Source organism: Staurois parvus, unplaced genomic scaffold (assembly GCF_062004578.1).
Source record: "Staurois parvus isolate SC_StPar_1 unplaced genomic scaffold, SC_StPar_1.0 ptg000267l, whole genome shotgun sequence".
In the NCBI taxonomy this organism is placed as follows: Eukaryota; Metazoa; Chordata; class Amphibia; order Anura; family Ranidae; genus Staurois; species Staurois parvus.
In genome coordinates, this window is record NW_028318063.1 from 4,934,857 (window position 1) to 4,957,737 (window position 22,881).

Genomic DNA, 22,881 nt, shown 5'->3' on the forward strand with positions numbered 1-22,881 from the left:
AATGGGATATCATTCCTCTCCCAAAACTCCAGCAACTGGTCTCCTCAGTTACCAGTTGTTCACAGAGTATTGTTATAAGAGGGGATGCTACACCATGGTAAACATGGCTCTGTCCCAACTTTGAAATGTGTTTGTGCTAATTTCAAAATTACCTTTTCTCTTAAACATTTTCTCAGTTTAAACATTTGATAGGTTTTCTATTTTCCGATTTGAAATTGAGATTTGAAAAGTATTGCATTCCTACAGAGTGACTCCACTACTTCACTCATGACAGAGTTCGAATGGCTATGTAAAAGTGATCCTTACGCACGTGGTATGATCTCCACGCTTTACACCCGCCTTCTATCTTCACCCCCACCCTCACACATATCCTATGTTAAGAGATGGGAGAGAGACCTTGGCCTGGTTTTAGACCCTCCAGGATGGGAGGATATATGGTTGTGTACTAAATCAGCGTCACAAAATATAGTAGCCTTGGAAACAAATTATAAAGTACTCATGCGCATGGTTCCCACTCGGATAACTAAAATTCCTCCCTCCCTACCCCTCCCTCTTGCTTTCAAGGCTGCCTGCATCCTGGCACTTATTATCACATACTTTCTGGGCGGAGGTTTTCAGTATCCTCTCCTCAGTGTTCCCTTATACTCTGTCTACAGATCCAACCACTGCCCTCCTAAATAGGAAGCCGCAAGATATGTCCCATTTACACTATTCCTGCAAGTTACTACTGCGGCGAAGCAAACTATTGCTAAAGCATGGAAAACCCCTCACCTCCATATTCTGGAAGTCAAATATAGGGTCACGAGAGCCTTGGTTCATGCTAAACTTGAAGCGGTTATTCAAGACACGGTGAGCACTGTTGAACAGCTTTGGAAACCCGGGGTGGAACAGTACCTCCCAATTTTGATGATTCCTTGCTTTATCCATGTTGAGTCCACCTATGCTCTTAGGTCCCCTTTCAACCACAGGACCTAGCTTTCCCTTGGAGCTACCCCCGTTCCCTCTCTTTCTCGGACTACTCTCCATCTTCCCTTCGCCCTTACCCATCCATGTCACCACATGCTACCACTCCTGGTTTCCCCCTCCCTCTTTTCTGTCCCATACCCCCATGTCCCTGTTCCACGCACCCCCCCCTCCCCTTTTTGTTTTGTTTTTTTTTTACAATTTTCTTCAAACCTATGGATAACCTGGTCATACTTAGCATGCATACTTGCCTTTCTACATGCTGCCTTAGGCGGTAGCTGCCTACTCCCCAAAGTTGATCACGAGACACCAAACCCATACTATGACCCCCACCCTAGTATAAATTGACACGCAGCTCTTTGTATTTTGACGTTTTTTGTTTGTATCTCCTGATGCCAATATCTCATTCTCCTCTACGTTTTTTCAATACCCGTTTTTCAGTTTTCTCATTTTTCTGTTCAGTGTTATACCCATGTATTGTTTTCTGCTGGATGCAGGAATTCCTGCATCCTTCTTGATTATACCTGTATGTGATACAAACGACCATAACTGGTCTCTGCCTGTTGATCTCATACTCTGTCCTGATCTTATGTTACTGCACTGGAATTGTAACTTTGGCTTGAAGCCTTCCAATAAAATATTTGAAGAAAAGTATTGCATTCTGTTTGTATGTAGATTTTTGCACAGCGTACCAACTTTTTAGGAATTGAGGTTGTATTATATGAGCAACAATGTTTATAGTTTCTATACGATTTCTTTTGGTTAGCACCAGGGGAGGATCCTCCCCACTTGACTCCTTCCCCACTTGGCCGTAAAGTGTTGGAAGGATTTCTTCCCCAAGATGCAAGGTCAACATTTCTGAACGTTAGGACAGCAAGTGAAGGCTCTGCTGATCTTGTTTTTCTTATTAAAGTTTGATTGTCAAAAAGGTGGTGGGGATAACCAAGGACTCACACATGAAGTTAAGTCTTGTCAAATCACAACCAGACTATCTCCAGGATGACCCCCTATGAGACCCCAAAACTTTATATCATCCTACAGAATCAAATAGAGATACAGTCTGTGTATTTGCCGGATTTCTGTTTCATTACCATCAGGGTTTGTCCCATAGAAGAAGTCAAAGCACTGGAAATGATTATTGCATTAAATGCCTAGAGCAATTTGGGGTATCTCCCAAAGGTGGCATAGAATTTGATGAGTAGATATAGATATAGGTACTTGGCTTTTGCAAAAGAAGTGATAGCCTCTTCAATTTTCTCCAGGGCAGTGTGGACTCCTATGCATCCCTTTGATAAGACGTCATACGAATGCAATAGTGTTCAGTTATTGGCTGCCATCTGCTCATGATCAGATTTATTCTAAATGTATAAAACGGTCATGCTATTTTAAGCTATTCATGAATAAGTGGAGATTGATAACAATTTGCCCTTGGAGGGGTAACAGAGACCAGGGCTATATTTTTATTGAAGAATTAAAAAAAAAACCGCTTGTAACACTGCAGTTGTAGGTCAAGAGCTCTATATGGTGTGCAGGGAGAGCAGATGCAGCTTAAAAGTTTAGCTACATAAGGACTTTCTTAGAGAAAAGAACTTATATATCACTTTTGTGGAGGTAAATGACAAATAAGGTAGAGGCCAAATAGTGCAATTCTTGGTGCATCAGAATGTGGCTGTAAAATACGTGTAAAAGTCTCAATATACTACATACAATGTTTACATTCTGAGAAAAGTAGAGTTGGTGTACACAAAACAAGGAAAAAAAAAAAAAATCAAAAGACAAATACGTACCTCTCTTTCCAAGTAAGATTTTAAGGATTCAGTTTCATTTAAGAGTGTAACGCTGCATTTGCCCCTGAAAGTCAGAAAAAATATAAACTATAATTTTCCCATTGAAGAAGACAGACATCAACTGTACAGCCTACACATTTAAAGAGACTTTCTGATCATGTTCAGTAGACCTATGCTTCTTACTACTAGGAAGAAACAATAGAGGAAACCGCTACTTTACTAGCTTGTCTGGATGCAGAAAAAAAAAAAAAAACAACATTTAGATGTAAAACACACCCGATGAATGATAAGTGGTCAACATTTTAAAGTGAAAGATGCTGCTATACATACTGTATTTGTTGAATCCTTATTTTGGGAGAATGTAACAGAACCATTGTAGAGGTAATGTAATGTGAGCAGTCATAGTATGACCAGCATCTTTCATAACTTTTTTTTTTTTTTTTGGGGGGGGGGGGGGGGGGGGACAGCTTTCTTCATGGCCACCCTAAAAAATGGGCAGAACCTTGAACAGGATTATTCTTGTACACAAAACTGAAGCTGAAATTAGCTTTAAAGGACTTTATTTCCTATAATCATCAGCTCCATCTAGTGGTTTAATGTGGTATATACAGTAGATTAAATACTTTGATTAGAAAAAAATACAGCATTTTGGCCACTAGCATCACTGTAAGAAAAATACAGAATTTGTCAAGGATAGGCAAATGCTTGACATTCGTTCAACTATTTTTTTTTATAAAATAGACACCGTAATGTTAAATATAGTTGCATTTAAAGTACTCAATAAGGGAAAAAAAACACTGTCAGGATGTAAATTAGAGGTGAATTAAGGACAGAAAAAGTAGACTCCATAGAACAAGAAGGGTGTGGAAGTGTGGGGGATATACTCCTGGTGTTGGGAGCTCTGTAAAACTAGGGTTGTGCAGTTAAGCGCACATTGAATAGGAGGCAAAATATACAATGTATGAAACACTATTGTTCTCTTCCTCTAAAATATTTGTCAGAGGTTAGCTTTTGGTGCTCTAGTAAGAACTCCGGAACAGTACCTTGTCAGCAAATTCCATGGAAGCTGTGTTAATGAGCCAGGGCCTGATCCAACATCCTGGGCAGTTGAAAATAAAGAAGCCTTTCAGAACCTCAAAGATAAGTCATGAACCCGAAAAGCTAGCTGAAACCATAAAATCGGAGGAATATAGGATTGGTGGAAGAAGCTGATTTGTGTGGCTGAAAAGGAGGAACAGCAGGCATCAGAGTAAAATAACACTGAAGGTTGCATACAGCACAGGCAGAAAGGGTCTGCCGTGGGGTTCATCAGCATTACCTAGCCCTTGCAGAAGCAAATTGGTATAAAAACGGGAGTATGGCAGACCTTTGACTCTTGGAGAGATAATAAGTTGATGAGGTGCAAATGCTTACTGGAACAATCTGAGGAATTCCAACTTACCTGTAAAGTCCACATCTTGGACACAAGCTCAGAATTCATAGACCCTTGGATGTCCCTAAGCAATGAATGAGAAGGGAGAGCAACAACTAGGGAAACAGAACTGTGCCAACAGGCTCACCAAAAAACAAGGGTCAACAAACCCAACTTCAGAGTGCAGCTGCAAGACTCTTACAGGCGAACACTGCATCTGCAGAAGACTGGATGTCCACCTGATAGAGAACTTTGAAAAGTTACACACAGAAGATCAGGTGGAAGCCTTTATAGCTGGGCTATAGAGGTTTGGTGCCTAATACCCAGAAAACACCCACCATCCTAGTGCAGTGAGTGCATAACAGAGCAGGAGATATTTCCTGTAGAGTGTAAGCTCTGACAATAAGTTGTCTTACCCATCTAGTGATAGTGGTTTGGAAGTAGGATGCCCCTTGTGATGTTCCGAGGGTAGTACAAATAGGGAGTCCGAAGCTGTTGCCTTGAAGTAGAGTTTGAAGTCTGACTAGCTAATTAGTTAAAATGAGAATCATTTCTTCTCTTTCTCCGTTTTGTGTAGGAGGGGAGGTAGAATTTGCAATGGAAGGAATAGGTTAACCTGTATTAATGCATTCTTCTCCTCAGTATTTACAAAAGAAAAGGAGGGGTATAGTAATCATAATTAGCATTAGTAATGAAACACAGAATGTACTCTTGTAGCTAAAAGAAGCCAGTGTCCGAAAAAGAATTGAAAAGCTTAACACAAATAAATCACCAGGACCAGATAGCCTACACCCGAGAGTCAGGTTATAGCCAGACTGCCATTCCTAATTTTTACAAACAGCATAGGGACAGGAATACTGCCAGCTGATTGATGAAGGGCCAACATGGTACCAATATTTAAAATAGGGAAAATATATATTCCTGGAAACGACAGACCAGTCAGTCTGACATTGACAGTATGTAAGCAATTGGAGGGAATGATAAGGGACTATATGCAAGAATTTGCTGATGAAAACAGTATCATTAGTAGTAATCAGCATGGATTTACAAAAGGTCCTTCTTGCCATATCAATCTGTTAACATTCTACAAGGAAGTGAGCTGCCGTCTAGATAAATGAAGGTCGGTGGATGTAGTGTATCTGAATTTTGCAAAAGTAAAATTTTGCAAAACTAAAAAAATTGATACAGTCCCCCATAAACACCTAATTTACAAACTGTGGCTTGTTTGCATGGACCATAGGTTTTATTCATGAATAGAAAACTGGTTACATGGGTGCGTCGAAAGGGTGGTGATAAATAGTGTATACTTACACTGGTCTGGAGAGGTAAGTGGGATACCCCAAGGCTCTGTCCTGGGACCGATTCAGTTTAATTTATTCATAAATGATATGGAGGTTGGTCTAAATAACAAAATCTCAATGCCGACGATACAAATTTAAGTAGGGCAATAACATCACAGCAGGATATAGAAACTTTACAAGGAGACCTCAATAAAATAAAGGAGATGGGCAACTACATAGCAAATGAGATTTAATGTGGCAAAATGTAAAGTAATGCACTTTACAAGTAAAGGATCTGGTGAAGGGGGGGGGGGTCATAGTAGATAATAGATTCAGCAATGGCATGCAATGTCAAGCTGCAGTAAGCAAAGCTAGCAGAATATTAGCATGCATAAAAAGGGTATTTACTCAAGAGATAAAACTATAATCCTGCCACTTTATAAAACTCTGGCCACATCTGGAGTATGCCATCCAGTTCTGTCACCAATCTTCAGGAAGGATGTGCTGGATCTAGAGAAAGTTTAGAGAAAGTCCAGAGAAGGTCAAAGTTAGAGGACTGGTGGGCTTCGTACGAGGAACGACTACAAACTTATTCTCCCTGGAGAAGAGAGGAGACATGATAGTGATATACGAATATCTTAATGCTGAAACTAGCATAGGGAATAAACTATTAGTCTCAGGGAATATAAGAAGACACGGGGCCACTCAATGAAATTGGACGAGAAGCACTTTAACCTTAAACTGCGTAGGGGGTTTTTCACTGTCTGGACAGTAAGGATGTGGAACTCACTTCCACAATCAGCAATGTCAGCAGGCCGTATTGATAGCTATATAAAAAAAAAAAAAAACCTTCAAATGGGCATCTTAGAAGACACAGTATACAGAGATATTGAAAATTATTTTTGACATGAACAAAAATAGAAAAAAAAAAAAAGGAATTATCAAGGCATCTGATGCCAGTGTTAAAGGATCCTTGGTCTTGGCCACAAACAGAGGTAGCTTGTTGAATCTGGAGACCAAGTTATTCATATCCGGGGTCATGTTCTCTGAGTCAGGGAGGAACTGAACACCCCCCTTCTGCATCTGTTATCACTTTCCAGTGATAAGGAAGATCAGACTTCCACCATTGTCAAGGCTGGGCTGGAGATCCACCAAGCTAGGGAATTCCTTCCTTGGATGAACAGCAGGTCAAGAAGGCGATTATGCCCTTGTGATTCAAGACGCTCTAGTGTCAATGGGGCTTTTAGCAAAGTAAACACCATGTAGATAGGAATATATAACTCCTTCAAATGTCCAACTGAAAGACAGACTGTTTTATCAACTTAATTTTATGAAATTCTGTACAAATGCTGTTGTAGTGCATGCCTCTCTGCCACACTCAAGAACAGTGCGACATTACTATGTTTAAAAAGTTAGTGCACCTTTTCAGACAAAATATGGAAAAAAAAAAGTGAACACTGTTCCCGTGCTACAAGAACAAATTCGTAAAAAAAAAAAAAAAGGTCTTTGTACAAAAATCCTCAAAACATTTGTCACTCAAAAAAGATTTACCTTTCTTTTAGCATTCAATTTTGGAATGATTGGCTTTTACTGAAACAAAGGGGACGGGACGTACACTGTTAGAAATGTGTGTGTTTGAGAAAAATTTTACTTCTAATTTTCTTGTCACTGCGACTGAACATCAATTTCACCCTTTTTCCCAGAAAATTCTACCCATCAATGGCTGTGACGGAGGGTAGGCAGGACAGAACACACAGTCCGGTTGTGGTACTCTGTCAACATATTGATGTGAACTGTGTGCCGTTTGCGGTCGCGGGCGTCGAGACTAATGACATAGCTAGTCTCGTCCTGCTTGCGAAGACCTTGTAGGGTCCTTCCCAGGTGTGCTGGAGCTTATTCTGGGGGTTGGGGACTATCTTGAGCACCTGCTGCCCTTCGGTGAACTCGCGACAGAGTGCCCTGCGGTCGTTCCACAATTTCTGGCGTGTCTGGGCCGCTTGGAGGTGGCCACGGGCCACGGCAGCCAGGCGGGTCAGCCGCTTCCGTAGCTCGAGGACGTAGGGGACGACAGGAGTACCCGTGTCCTCTATCTTCCCTTCCCAATGTTCCCGGAGCAGGGATAGGGGACCGAGAACCCTCCACCCGTACAGGAGTTCAAAGGGGGGAAAACCCTGTTGACTCGTGCGATACCTCCCAGTATGCAAACAGGTGAGGGAGGAGCTTCTCCCAGTCTGCCTCCCCATCAACGAAGGACCTCAACATGCTCTTCAGGATTCCATTGAAGCGCTTGCAGAGGCCATTGGTTTGGGGGTGATAGGGAGTGGTCCGGATCGCCCGCACCACGCACGTGCGCCAGAGGGATTGGACTACATCGGACATGAACTGGGTACCCTGGTCAGTCAGGATCTCACTGGGGAAGCCCACCCAGGAAAAACCGGTGACCAGGGGCTCGGCCATCTTAGGGGCGGAGATGCTGGACAGGGGGACAGCCTCCGGGTAGTGGGTTGCGTAATCCACTACCGTGAGGATGTACCGCTTCCCGGACTTACTGGAGATGGCCAGGGGTCCCAAGATCTCTACGGCTACTCGCTGAAAGGGCTCCTCAATGACGGGCAGGGGCCAGAACAGGGCCTTGGGGTGGTCCCCTAAGCATCCCTTCCTCTGACAGGTGTCACAGGTCAGACAGTAGTGGGCGACGACCTGTGGGATGCCGGGCCAATAGAAGGCTTGAGTCAGCCTCTTCTTGGTCCTCCTCTTACCTAGGTGGCCGGCTAGCAGGATGTCATGGGCTATCTGGAGTAGCGGGAACCTGAACCGTCTAGGTACTACCAGTTGTTTGGAGGAAGTAGAGGGCTGGTCCAGTTGGCTTGGACCCACCCGACGGTACAGCAACCCCTTCACCCACCAAAGCTGGTCCCTCCCCCCCCCTCCTCCTTCCGTCCTGCTTGGGCCTGGGCCCTAAACTTGGTCAAGGTGGGGTCTGTGGCTACTTCCCTCTTAAAGGTCTCCCGGTCCCAGGTCAGGGGAATGTCTGGGTTAGGTGGGGGGGGGGGGGGTCACACACCGAGTCCATGAGGGGGGGGAAGGTCACACGGTAGTCTCGTCTGTGGGAAGACCTCGACCTGCCCCGACGTACTGGCAACGTAGCTCCCCAAGATCATTCCTGAGCAGAACATCCGCCGGGAGGCCGCCCATGACGTTGATCTGGCACTGTTCGCTGAATCCATAGTTGGTGGACGAATGCTCTGGAAATATGATATCTGGCACCTCCCGCCAGCTCGATGGCGAATCCAGGGCCGGGTTGTATGGCTTCCGGCCTTATCACTCGGGGGTCAGCTATGGTCAGGAAGGCCCCCGTATGGCCAAAACCGGTGGCGGGATGCCCATCCACCCGCACGGCCTGCAGGTGGTGCTGCCTCTGGGCTGGGTACGTGGCCCCCGGGGGGTGGACACTGTAGACTCCCCAGGGGTTGTTGGCTTCTGGGGGGGTTCATCCACTTGCTGGGAGGCGGGGGCAGGTGTTCTTCCGTGTGGTGTGGCTCCAGGTAGTTGACCAGGCGGTTGAAGTGATGGTTTCGGGAGGTGGGGCTGTTGGCTTTGAAGAGTCCTAGCCTTGGCAGAGGTGGTGGTAGGATGAAGAGGAGGCCAGACGGGTGGCAGGGCCCTGGGTAGCTCTGGGGCCCGCTGCTTCCACTGGGGCCTGATGGCAAGGATGTCGTCGGCCAGGGCAGCGGCCTTTACAAGGTTGGTGGGGGCTCTTTCTCTTACCAATCCGCGCACCTCGGCCAGGCATTGGTTGTAGAATTGCTCTTTCAGGAAGGCCTGGATGATTCCTCGGCGGTGTGGGCCTGCTCCCCTTCTAGCCACCGTCAGCAGAACTGCAACATCTTATGAGCGTACATTTTGTAGGACGGCTCAGCATGGCAGGGAAGGTCACGGAAGCATGCCCGGTGTGCTTCTGGGGTCACCGCATAATACTCCAACACAGTCTGTTTGACCCGGGTGTAATCCCGGCTGTCTAGGTAGTCCAGAGTGCGGCAGGCTGGGGCCACCCCCCCCCCTTCTAGTAGGCCCACGAGGTGCCGTAGTCAATCTGTGTTTGGCATCTCCATGAGCTGGCACTGCTGCTCAAAAACCTGGAAAAACCCCTCCACATCCCCGGTAGCTTCATTGAAGGGTTTAAAGTCTTTGCGGCTAACCCGTGGAGAGGGGAAGCCTGCGGTCCTGGGGCTGGAAGGACAGCTTAAATCCCAGGCAGTCTCCCCCTAGGATTGGGGGTCTCAGGCGGCTGGCAGGCAGTCTCCCCCTAGGATTGGGGGTCTCAGGCGGTTGGCAGGCAGTCTCCCCCTAGGCTTGGGGGTCTCAGGCAGAGTCTGGTCACGAGGGTCCCGCTGCAGGTGGGCTCCCTCCGTGACTGCACAGCAGAATGGGCAATCGGAGAGCCTGGCATCAGCATTCTTAAGCTGATGCAGGACGCTCTCTGGTCATCCTGGCAACTGTGGGCGGGCCGGTGTGCCTCGTCGCCCGGCAATGAGGCATGCCCCCTGGACACGGACCGTGCTTCTCGTGAGCACGACCTTTGTCCAGGGACATCCGCAAGCGCGGGAACTCTTCGTGCCGTGCTGTGGATGACAGGATCAGGAGGAGTCAGTCAGATGCCCTGGCCCGGAACATCCCCGCCGGAGGATCGCACCTCTCTGCGAAGAAGTACCTCTGGTGGCGGGGTGACAACGGTGGAGACACATTTAACTGCATTTGGGAACATTTGGCAGGAGGAGGGTGGTGGGGATGTATTGATTAAGGCTGGGAGCATTTGGCACAAGAGAGTGGGACATTAATTGAGAATGTGCTTCCTCTGGGCACAAGGGATTAATGAGGGAATTAATAATTGGGGACATTAATGAGAGGATTAAGCAGAAATTATTAATTGGCAGGGCCCCTATACCGTGACGCTGGCAAACTCCTCTGCCTGTACATCAAATAAATCAGAAGTGCATACACCAGAGTTTAAGTTCTCTTTTCTATAGTGGTATCAATAGACACCCCTAACAAAGTGCTTGGTGAGTATGCCTAGGATGGGAATAACTTACCGTATATGGGTAGCTGGTAAAGATTCAAGCTGCCTAGATAAAAACAGCTCTCTGTGTCTTAATTGGTGCTTTAATTTTTCAGGTAAATCCACCATCTCTGGATTTTCCATTTCTTCCTCCATTTCTCCTAAACACAAAAAAGAAAAAATATATACATATATAATATGTTAAGCATAAATAAAACAATTTTTCCCTTTAAGTCACCTTTAGAAACAAGATATTCCTGGTTTGGTATAGGCTACCTCAATAAAATTTAAAAAGCTTTACAGCAACCATGCCCTTTTTCAACCATTGTCACCTAAAACATTGCTGTATTGCTTTTTAATGTTATTGAGCATTATATTTTGGCTCCTGGTATTGCAGCACCCCCCCCCCCCCCGTTTTTTTTCTTTGGTAATCTTTGTGGGATTTACTAGGAGAGATTATATATACACACAGTATGTAATATATATTTATTTATTTTATAGATTGAGGTTAAAAGTTCAGCTCAAATGCAGCATCTTCATGAACTGCAGGCCAAACTAAAATCATACAGGGGTTAGACAAAAAGAAAATGAAAACACTACATTATTTGTAAGTGTGAAAGTGATGCCTTTTTTCCCCCATTGAAAGTGGAAGTAAGTGATGTAACATTCTTTTGCTTCCACTGTGTGATGAAACACCTAGCTAACAAGTGGGAAGCCTCACTTTTGTCATTCACTGCATGAACAGCTAGTAATACGAAGTCATGTCAGAGCTTACTGAGCTTCAAAGAGGGCAAATTGTTGGTGCCCGCTTAGCTGATGCCTCTGACTAAAGTTGCTGATTTATTTGCGGTTTCCCGATGTACAGAATCAAAAGGTTAAGACTGCCTATACAGTTTCCGTAGCGTAGTCTGATAAGCATAAGTGTGATCGACATGGTCAACTGAGCAAAAGAGACAAAAAGACATTGTCCAGGATGACTCAGAATAAGAAAATAACTGCTGCAAAAGTGACTGCAGAGCTCAGTCTTCACAGTTTGTCTATGACTGGCACAAGATTTTGCTCAACATGATAAAATAAGTATCATGCCTTCTTTGAATGATAACATGACAGAACCATTCAATCTTTACTTTTCAGCAGTCAGAGTCTCCCTATTGGGTAGATGTAATCTCAGGAAAGAATCTCTCTCGGGTTGGGCCTGGACCCTTAGTTCCAGTGGAGGGAACTCTAAAGGAGTCAGCATAAGACATTTTGAACAATTTTATGCTCCCAACTTTGTGGGAACAGTTTGGGGATGGCCCCTTCCCAGGGACGGACTGACCATTTGGAAACTCAGGCACTGCCCGAGGGCCTAGGGTCAGTAGGGGGCCCCATGAGATGCCCCTGGTACCTTTTTCATAGCCTTTTTGAGGTTGGGCAAGGACACAGGGGCCCCATGATCCCCTATTGCCCGGGGGCCCCATGAGTTGTCAATCGGCCCTGCCCCTTCCTGTTCCACGTAGTTCAGGCACTGATGTCGGACAAGAAGGCCTGGCTCGCAGTCTCCGCTCTAATTCATCCCAAAGGTCTTCTATCAGGTTGAGGTCAGGACTATGTGCAGGCCAGTCAAGTTCTTCCACCCCAAACTTGCTCATCCATGTCTTTATGGACCTTGCTTTGTGCACAGATGCGCAGTCATGTTGGAACAGGAAGGGGCCCAAACTCTTCGCACAAAGTTGGGAGCATGAAATTGTCCAAAATGTCTTGGTATGCTGATGCCTTAAAAGTTCCCTTTACTGGAACTAAGGGGCCAAGCCCAACCCCTGAAAAACAACCCCACATCGTAATCCCCCTCCCACCAAACTTTACACTTGGCACAATGCAGTCAGGCAAGTACCGTTCTCCTAGCAACCGCCAAACCCAGACACGTCAATCGGACTGCTAGACAGAGAAGTGTGATTCGTCACTTCAGTGAACACACCTCTCCACTGCTCTAGAGTCCAGTAGAGGCATGCTTTACACCACTACATCCCCCGCTTTGCACTGCACTTGGTGATGCAAGGCTTTGATGCAGCTGCTCGGCCATGGAAATACATTCAATGAAGCTCTCTACGCACGGTTGTGCTAATCTGTAGGCCACACGAAGTTTGGAGGTGTTTAGCTACTGACTCTACAGACAGTTGGCAACTTTTGTGCACTTCAGCATGGGCTGACCCCCGCCCTGTCATTTTACGTGGTCTACCACTTCATGGCTGAGTTGCTGTTGTTCCCAGTTGCTTCCACTAAGTTATAATATCACTAACCGTTGACCGTGGAATATTTAGTAGCAAGGAAATGTCACGGATGGACTTATTGCACAGGTGGCAACCTATCACGGTACCACGCTTGAATTCACTGAGCTCCTGAAAGCAACCCATTCTTTCACAAATGTCTGCAGAAGCAGTCTGCATGACTAGGTACTTGATTTTATACACCTGTGGCCATGGAGGTGATAGGAACACCTGATTTCAATGAATTGGATGGGGTGTCCCAATACTATATACTACTTTAAGAGGCCTCGTAGCTTAGATGTGATAAGCATACATTAGTTTAATGAACATAAGGTATGGTATTTAACAAATAATGCTTTCAATACAAAAATGTAAAAAAACTGTTTTAAAATCAACTTTTATTTTAACCACATTCAGTCTGCATTTCATAAAATAAGGGAAAAATAACATACAAAAAGATTTCAGTGAATATCACAGTTACATGTGCATTTATCAATCAGCATAACACAGATCGAATGAATCACAAGTTGGTAATGCTTCAATAACATGCATGTATCTCATAACCCAAAGTACACTGGAAATCGATAGCTTAACTCACCCATGACACAGTTGCCAGCATCCCTCATCTGTGAATAAAAATCCTTAAGAAAGGGTTTCAGGTCAGTTGTCATCTTTATTCAATTTGACTAGGAGTGGAATCAATTCTATGAAGTGTGCTCCCTCTGTAGGAGGTGTTTTATCAATCTAGGGACAATTCACAAGCAGTCTCAATCTATTTACACCATATCCTATAGAATTTATCAAAGAATAACCTGCTGGGCATAAATGTGTTTGTTGCTTTTCTTTTTTTTTTTTTTAAAGGAATACAAATGGTGGTAAATGAACCAAAAATAAATAAAATAAATTACTTGTTTGGCAAAAACAGAAGCATCAAAAAAGGATGACTAGCTCTACCTACTTTACCAACAGAATACATTTATGACTGAAAGGTTCTGACTGCAGCAGCCCTTCCTGACCCCAGGACCAAATGGTTCTGAATGCAGCAGCCCTTCCTGCCCTCAGGACCAAATAGCTTTAGAGACCTTACTGTGTCAAACAACTATGTCATGGAGTTCTAGAATCCTAGGAATACAGAAAAGAGTAAGGATTTAGGAGACTTTGATGACTGCCAAATTGTAATGGCTAGATGACTAGGTCAGAGCATCTCCAATACTACAGCTCTTGTTTGATGTTTCTGGTCTGCAGTGGTCAAGACTAACCAAAAAAACTTCCAGGACCTTAAAGAATCTGATACTGACGGCTTGGTGTAAGATACCACGGCATACCTTCAGGAGGTACAGTGTGCATTATCAGGTTATGGTTGGGTGGTTTTGTACAGCTGATCATATACACAAATACTGCATATGCATTTATAAAGTCCATTTATTTTACTTTTTAAATGACTTTTTTTTACCAAACAATTAAAATGATCATTGACTTTTTTAATCCGATTTTAGTATGATACTCCATTACATATTTCTATGATTTGAATTAATGTTGGGTGCTCATTGAGGAGAGTCTTCCTTTGTGGGAGCCACCTCGCCAGAGCTATTGAGCTTGTTTGAAGTTTGATGTCTTTCATCTAACTACACATGCAAATCTAAAGGTTCCCAGAGCCTCTTTTGAGTATATTCTTCTCAAGTAATAGACAGGCTGCTTTCATCAAAAAAACATTCTAGGTGTGTGGGGATTGGTTTAGCATCAGGTGACCATGCTTGCCCTCATTTAACCCACTTCCCACCCCCTGAACTTTAAGGTTTCACATCTGTGCAGGTGGTTCCGCTGCAGATCCGCACGAAAATTCGTACAGCTGCACCACCCGCACAGAGAAATGCAGACCCGCGGGCAGGTGCCATTAGTTCTAATGGCACACCAAACGCACTGGAAACCGCAACCATACTGGGAACCGAGGATCCCGTGCGAGCTGCGTTTTCAGAAGTGCAGGGACTTCTCTGCATGTCACGGGGCACAGGAGTCCATTCAAATGAATGGACTCTTGTGCTTGCGCAAAACGCGGCCTGCACGGCCGCATATATGTGAACCGGGGCTTAGTGGAGATATCGGGATGATGGCTACAGCTACACGCATCATCCCAGTATCTTTTTCAGCCAGCTATTCCCTCTCATGTAAAAGCCATCCTAGTGGCTGATAAGCCACTGGATTGCCTTTACAGGCAGCAGGAGGGGACATCTCCGCCCACCACCACCACCCCCCACTGGCGCCTCCCTGGGCTCTTCCGTGAGGGCAGAGATCAATGTTTTTTTGTTTTTTTTATTTCAAGCTTTTCAGGGTAGAGGCGATATCTGTGCTCTTATAGACCCCAGATGTCTCCATAAAGAGGACCTGTCATGCCTTATTTTATCACAAAAGAGGTTTACATTAATAGTATATAGTAGTAGGAATAAAAGTGATAAAAAAATATTAAAAATGGACATTATAAAAATAAAATAAACTGTGTTCGTACCACACATGTAAGGTTTTGCCGAAAACGTTCTAGCAAGAGCAATAATTCTAGTGCTAGCCCTCCTCTCTAACTTTAAACTGGTAACCTGTAAAAAATTTTAAAGTGTCATCTATGGAGATTTTTAAGTGCCGTAGTTTGGCACCATTCCAGAAGCATGTGCAATTTTAAAGTGTGACAAGTGTTGGGTATCTATTTACTCGGTGCAACATCATCTTTTATATAAACAATAATTGGGTTATATAATGGTTTTATTTGCATTAAAATTCATTAAAGTGTATTTTTTGCAAAAGAAAAGTGGGTTTGAAAAGGAGTTCTCAAATACCATTTGACATAAAAAATTGCACTGACTGCCATTTTAATCTCTAGGGTCTCTACTAAAACTTATATATATATATATATATATATATATATATATATTTGGGGGTTCTGAGTAATTTTCTATTAAAAAAAAACTAAGTACATAAACAATGGTTTTCTGTATGCCCTAGTATTGAGCCTGTATTGATCTAAGCAGATCAGTGCAGGTGGTGTGAACAAGCCCTCAATGAGAAGTCCTACTAAAGTGCAAATTTACTGAAAGTCTAACAGCATTCTGGGAGCAACAACCATAGTACACCACAAATTATAGTGCCAATTATAAAACCTAAATAAAAAACCCTAACTATAACAGTTGTATTACACAAAAGGTGATGTGATTGCTTGTACTCATTACTTTTAATATATGAGCCGACCTGGGTTTTATCATTTAACAAGCACAGTCTGAGGGTTCTGACATATCTGCTCAGTGTTTTCACCCAAGTGTTTGTGACTCCCTTGAAAGTAGGAGACGCACTTTTAAAACACATGTATTCTGCTCAGTTTTTTTTTTTTTTTAACACAAGGATGGTTAAATGAGAACCATGTCACACTCCGGATGGTTAATTAAGATCTTTACATTTTTCTGCTGATTATGAACTTTGCACTTTAATTGCTAATGAATTTATTGCTCATTAATAGTATTTTTTACTATGGTAATATTATTTAAGTAGTTTGAACAGCAATTTAAATTGGAGCACTCTAGCATTATATATTATATTTAACATAATGTTGCACATTGCTTTAACTGCCTCCAAAAGGAATTCTAGTTTACTTACTTGCATGTTTGTCTGCTAAAGAGATAAGAGTGCTGGATATATCTCTCCTCCTATAGAAACAGACAACTTTCGCTTCCACATTTCCATTTGCAGTCTATCAATGAGAAAATACACACAGGAAAAAAAAAAAAAAAAAAAGTATTAATTCCACTAGTCTTTCAAATTGATTGCTTTAAAGAACATATAAAAATATAAATATAAATGGTGCTAGAGGACTGAGGAATAACATACATACATTATATATATATATATATATATACATATACATACATATACACACACACATACATACATACATATATACACATACATACATACATACATACACACATACACACACACACACATATAGATAGATAGATAGATATACAGTCAGGACCATAAATATTGGGACATCGACACAATTCTAACATTTATGGCTCTATACACCACCTCAATGGATTTGAAATGAAACAAACAAGATGTGCTTTAACTGCAGACTGTCAGCTTTAATTTGAGGGTATTTACGTCCAAATCAGGTGAACGGTGTAGGAATTACAACAGTTTGCATATGTGCCTCCCACTTGTTAGGGACCAAAAGTAATGGGACAGAATATTAATCATAAATCAAACTTTCACTTTAATACTTGGTTGCAAATCCTTTGTAGTCAATTACAGCCTGAAGTCTGGAAAGCATAGACATCACCAGACGCTGGGTTTTATCCCTGGTGATGCTCTGCCAGGCCTCTACTGCAACTGTCTTCAGTTCCTGCTTGCTCTTGGGGCATTTTCCCTTCAGTTTTGTCTTCAGCAAGTGAAATGCATGCTCAATCGGATTCAGGCCATGTGATTGACTTGGCCATTGCATAACATTCCACTTCTTTCCCTTAAAAAACTCTTTGGTTGCTTTTGCAGTATGCTTTGGGTCATTGTCCATCTGCACTGTGAAGCGTCCAATGAGTTCTGAAGCATTTGGCTGAATATGAGCAAATAATATTGCACGAAACACTTCAGAATTCATCCTGCTGCTTTTGTCAGCAGTCACATCATCAATAAATACAAGAGAACCAGTTCCATTGGCAGCCATACATGCCCATGCCATGACACTACCACCACCATGCTTCACTGATGAGGTGGTATGCTTAGGATCATGAGCAGTTCCTTTTCTTCTCCATACTCTTCTCTTCCCATCACTCTGGTACAAGTTGATCTTGGTCTTATCTGTCCATAGGATGTTGTTCCAGAACTGTGAAGGCTTTTTTAGATGTCGTTTGGCAAACTCTAATCTGGCCTTCCTGTTTTTGAGGCTCACCAATGGTTTACATCTTGTGGTGAACCCTCTGTATTCACTCTGGTGAAGTCTTCTCTTGATTGTTGACTTTGACACACATACACCTACCTCCTGGAGAGTGTTCTTGATCTGGCCAACTGTTGTGAAGGGTGTTTTCTTCACCAGGGAAAGAATTCTTCGGTCATCAAACACAGTTGTTTTCCGTGGTCTTCCGTGTCTTTTGGTATTGCTGAGCTCACCGGTGCGTTCCTTCTTTTTAAGGATGTTCCAAACAGTTGTTTTGGCCACGCCTAATGTTTTTACTATCTTTCTGATGGGTTTGTTTCGTTTTTTCAGCCTAATGGTGGCTTGCTTCACTGATAGTGACAGCTCTTTCGATCTCATCTTGAGAGTTGACAGCAACAGATTCCAAATGCAAATAGCACACTTGAAATGAACTCTGGACCTTTTATCTGCTCATTGTAATTGGAATAATGAGGGAATAACACACACCTGGCCATGGAACAGCTGAGAAGCCAATTGTCCCATTACTTTTGGTCCCTTAACAAGTGGGAGGCACATATGCAAACTGTTGTAATTCCTACACCGTTCACCTGATTTGGATGTAAATACCCTCAAATTAAAGCTGATAGTCTGCAGTTAAAGCACATCTTGTTCGTTTCATTTCAAATCTATTGTAGTGTTGTATAGAGCCAAAAATGTTAGAATTGTGTTGATGTCCCAATATTAATGGACCTGACTGTATATCTCTATCTATCTATCTATTTACTTGGTAAGTTTTCAAGTACATTGAAACCGAAGAACAAAGATATAAAATACTCCAGCTTAGACGTTATACGGTCCTTAGACGTTAGTTGCATTAGTTTTATGCTTTAGGCCACAAATTCAGCAAGTACACAAAACTACCTGTTGATCGTCAGAAATGCTGTTTCCTTGCATCTTCCTGTGCACTGAAATTACAACAATGTAATTTTTCCCTTCAAGCTATTTTCTTTAGGGTGATTTCACACGGATCTGTTGTTGCCACAGCACAGTGGCATAGCGTGGGTTGTCAGAGCCTGAGGCAAGGCAAGTAATTTGCACTCCCCGAGTCCCTTCCACTAGTACAGTATTAAACACCTTATGGTACTTGTCAGTGGAGAGTGGGGGGGCGGTAGTTGAGGAGATGGGGGTCTCACTGACAGACCCCCTCAACTACTGCTCTCTCCCCCCACTGCCAAACCTCCACTCTGTTTCCTATCCCTTTTAAGTTAATCCGTGTTTTAAGTATTACAAGTATTTAATGGAAAGGTGTCTGGCAACTGAGGGATAAGTCCGTGCAGCCGCTCAGCTCTCTCCCATACAGCTATATGGTTAAGTCCGTGCAGCCACTCAACTTCTGCTTGTGAAATCCTGTATCCCCACCCCCACATGGATCAGCACTTAAAGACAAAATGTCCCTGTCCCTGCTCAGCTGTCACAGTGCCCAAGTTTCCGCCATCTATGAAATCCTGCATCCCCCTGTGTGTTCCCTGGGATCGGCACTGTAAGTTGTTGCCCGGCCTTCATGGCGTTAAGTGCCTTCAGGGAAATCCTCAGCTCCCCCCCAGTATGCCAGAGTGTAACCTGCAGATTAACTGCACATTCCCATAGGCTTCTATTATGTTCTGTAGTTTTGGTGCACTTTCTAAAAGCGCACCAAAAATCCTCACATGCAGGAAAAGGTGAAACATGAATCTCTCAAACACAGATGGCAAGAAAAAAAAAAAGGCTTTCAATATACTTTGAAATCAAGTTAACCACTGAGTGCACTGATTCCATCTGGAACTTCTGCACTCAAAGAAATTTGTTAAGCCTCCTGAGCTCCAAAATGGAGCGAACATCACCATTTCAGACCTGTGAAGACGTTTGAGTAAAAAACCATGAAACTTTTCGGGACTGGGAACAATCACTTACCGAGATAGCAGGTGATCTAGAGTTTATACAGAACAGTCTTTTTTTTTGGATTCAAAGAAATATTTGAAATGCATAGAGCCCAGAGTTACCCTCTGGGCTCTGATATCCCAGCTTGTAATCTTGAGCCACCCACTCATCTACAAAGGCCAAAGGCCTGCAAATGTCTTCCCACCCGAGTAAGTGGGGAAGTCCCTTTATTAAGACCTCTAAGCTTGACTCCTGGCTTAGAGGGCTTTGGGGTCCATATCTTCTTGCGGAACAGGGATTGGGGCTTGAGGCCAGAGGTTTGTGGTTGATGAAAGAAATGCTTTTTAGAGATAGGTGTGGCATGTTTTGATACTGCAAGTTTTTACTTTTTTTAAGCAGCAACAAGGTGCTTTTGGATATAGTCATCCACAGCAGAACTAAAGAAACGTTCTTCTTAAAAGCGTTCAGCCTGCTTCTTACAAGGTGAACTTCACTTACCAATACTTCAGTCATAAGATCCTGCGCAAATGCACTAAGAAGGAATGAATGTTAAGGCATGCACCAAGAAACTAAGGGCACAAAGAATCCTTCAGACGATCTGCTCAAATTAGTATCAGGTTTTCTGTCTCGACATCTAACAAGCCCAAACCTTGAGGCTTTGCCGCACTACGACAGCCACAATCAAAGAAGGCTTTAAAGTGGTTGTGAACCTCAGACATGAAATATGAGCAAAGCATATTCCTCTATATTGTGTGCTTGTCTCAATCTAGAGCACAAAATGTAATTTCTCTCCGCTGTCTCGTTCCTTGGCTATAAGCATGAGTAACATCTGACAAATTTTCCTGACAGCAAGTGAAAATTGTGATGGTGAGGGAGCTCCAGCAGATGGACAGCCTCAGCTCTGTTCCTGTGTGCTATATGAGCGGTTGTCCATTCCCTCCAAACAGATCTCATCACTAATGTAACTTTAGCTCTCTGACCCCTTTTCAAAGCTAAGAGATCGTGTGTAAATGCTGCAGTTTGAATGTATGTAGGGGAAAGATAGCTATAGATAATCAGGTACAAAAAAAGTGGTGTAGCGCTATTCCAGAGACCTCTATGTCCTAATCCACATATTTAAACCATAATCAACAATGCAACCCAGCAATGGTTAGAACAAGTAAAAATTGGTACCATACATATATAGTGAATAGTAGAACAGAGAGGAAAAAAAAGAAAGAAACGTGCTGACCAGGGAAAAATGGTCAGTATTGTATTACGGGCAATATGAAAACGTGAATAATTGAAAAACTTCCTTTTAAAACATAGGATGTAAGTGAGCTCCCAGATGTCTAAATGTTGACATCAAAATGGTGCCTAAAAAAAAGACTAATGCAAGAAAAATATGTGCAAAAGGAAAAAAATTAAGAAAAAGTGCTGACCGAGGGAAAATGGTCAGTTATATATTTAGAGCACAATAGAACGTGAATGGTTTCAAGCCGTCCTTTAAGCGGAAGGCTATAAGTGAAAATGGTGAACTCCCAGATGCCCAAGTAGTGGCATCAAAATTGTGACCCAAATGGCTAGTGCACAACTGCGTGCAATAATACCACTAACGGTGGGACCAGAAAGTCCTAAATATCTCCCACGTATTGTTTCGAAAAAAACATAATAATATTAAATCATGACAAAGTGACGTCCAATATTAATAGAGAAATAATCATAAGCAGGTAGAGCGGGAGGCTTATCCTTATAGAATTAGGATAATCAGGTACAACTTATAGTGATTTTTTTAATCTCTGTATCACCTGAGACCAGTCACTTCACTGGGTATACGTAAGGGTTTACTACCAGTTTAAATAAGACGTTTCTTCAAAGCATCCTTGAATACCAGGATCTTGTCCACTGGAACCACAAGGGTCTGTCTGGGAATCCACCAGATCCACCAGCTCTTAGTTAATTCACTTTCCATGGTATACTGTTGAGCAAATAGTTTTGATGGAACCTTTTCGGGGTGATCCCAGTCAGTGTATAAACAAATTCTTTAAATGAGGATGTACAGGAAAGATTGGGGATGTTGTGGCAGACAGCAAGATTCCAATCCTGTAACTTTTGGGACAGAGGACACAGAGCAGTAATTTTAAGTTGGTCCAGATCACTTCCGTGAGAATGCCCACAAATGCCTTTTGGGTCCAAGATAAAACCACACCCTGGTATTCCTCCAGAGTAGAGTTCTCTGAAGAGGAATTTTCTTCATTCCCCTCTTTTAGGAAAAACAGATATGAAAATGACCCCTTTCGTGCCAAGAGCTTAACAGCTACCGAGTCATTTCTACCATGAGCAAATTATGTGGAAGAAAAAAAAAAAGTCAAGGCTGGATTCACAACTACACATGCACATTTCAATGCACATTGGTAACATTTATCGTGTTTTGGAGGGGGCATTACTTTCAGTTCTAATGGGCCCCCAACTAAAGTCAGTACACAACACACTTGATTCAACATACCACAGTACATAAATGTTAACCCACATGCACTGTATTGCAGTGTGTTGAACAAAAATGGGTAAGGGACTTTCCTGCAAGTAGTCCAGCATTAAGCACTGAGTCAGACCCTGGAGTTGAGTGGGAAGATAGTATGCTGCTGTTTCCGCCTAGGAGATGGCGGTTTCCTTGGAAATAGCACTTACAGGGGGCACTATTGCCATGGATAAGTGTACGCTTGTGTCGTCCTCTGAAGTGATCCATGATGGACCACTTTTTAGAGGGTATTCGAAAAGCAGTAAGGAAGCATTATATGGCATCCTCTCCACCCGATTTAACCACTTCAAGTCCAGGACAATTTTCAGCTTTCAGCACTATCACACTGAGGGACAATTACTCAGTCATGCAACACTGTACCCATAAGAAATTTTTTCTTCAGAGACAGATAGAGCTTTCTTTTGGTGGTATTTGATCACCACTGGATTATTTTTTTTGCTATATAAATGAAACCCAAAATATTTTTTTTGCTGTGTTTCAGTTATAAAATTTTGCAAATAATTTTTCTTCATAAATTTAGGCCAAAATGTATTCTACTACATTTTTGTGGTAAAAATAAGCTATAGAGTCCACAAGCTATGGGATATACATCTGAAAATTGATTAGCTGAGATCCTAAAATGACAGATGCTAGTATGAGGTATGGCAGTAATCAGGATGCTGGTATGGGGGTGATCAGGACGTTGGCATGAGTTATTGCGGTAATCAGGACGCTGATATTGGGTATGGGAGTGATCAGGACGATGGTGTGGCGGTGATCAGAACGCTGGTATGGGGTATGGCAGTGATCAGATCACTAGTATGGCGGTGATC

General features: G+C 43.0%; 1 protein-coding gene across 9 annotated transcripts in view; it reads right to left on the minus strand.

The window, feature by feature from the left end:
• MTA1 (metastasis associated 1) overlaps window positions 1-22,881 on the minus strand; it is a 388,726-nt gene that overhangs the window by 296,856 nt on the left and 68,989 nt on the right. For all 9 annotated transcript variants that reach the window (XM_089681495.1, XM_089681494.1, XM_089681493.1 and 6 more), the window contains exons 3-5: window positions 16,380-16,473; window positions 10,532-10,658; window positions 2,751-2,814 (exon numbers count right to left, since the gene is read on the minus strand). In XM_089681495.1, coding sequence (XP_089537621.1) covers window positions 2,751-2,814; window positions 10,532-10,658; window positions 16,380-16,473 — 285 coding nt within the window. The remainder of the gene's footprint in view (window positions 1-2,750; window positions 2,815-10,531; window positions 10,659-16,379; window positions 16,474-22,881) is intronic.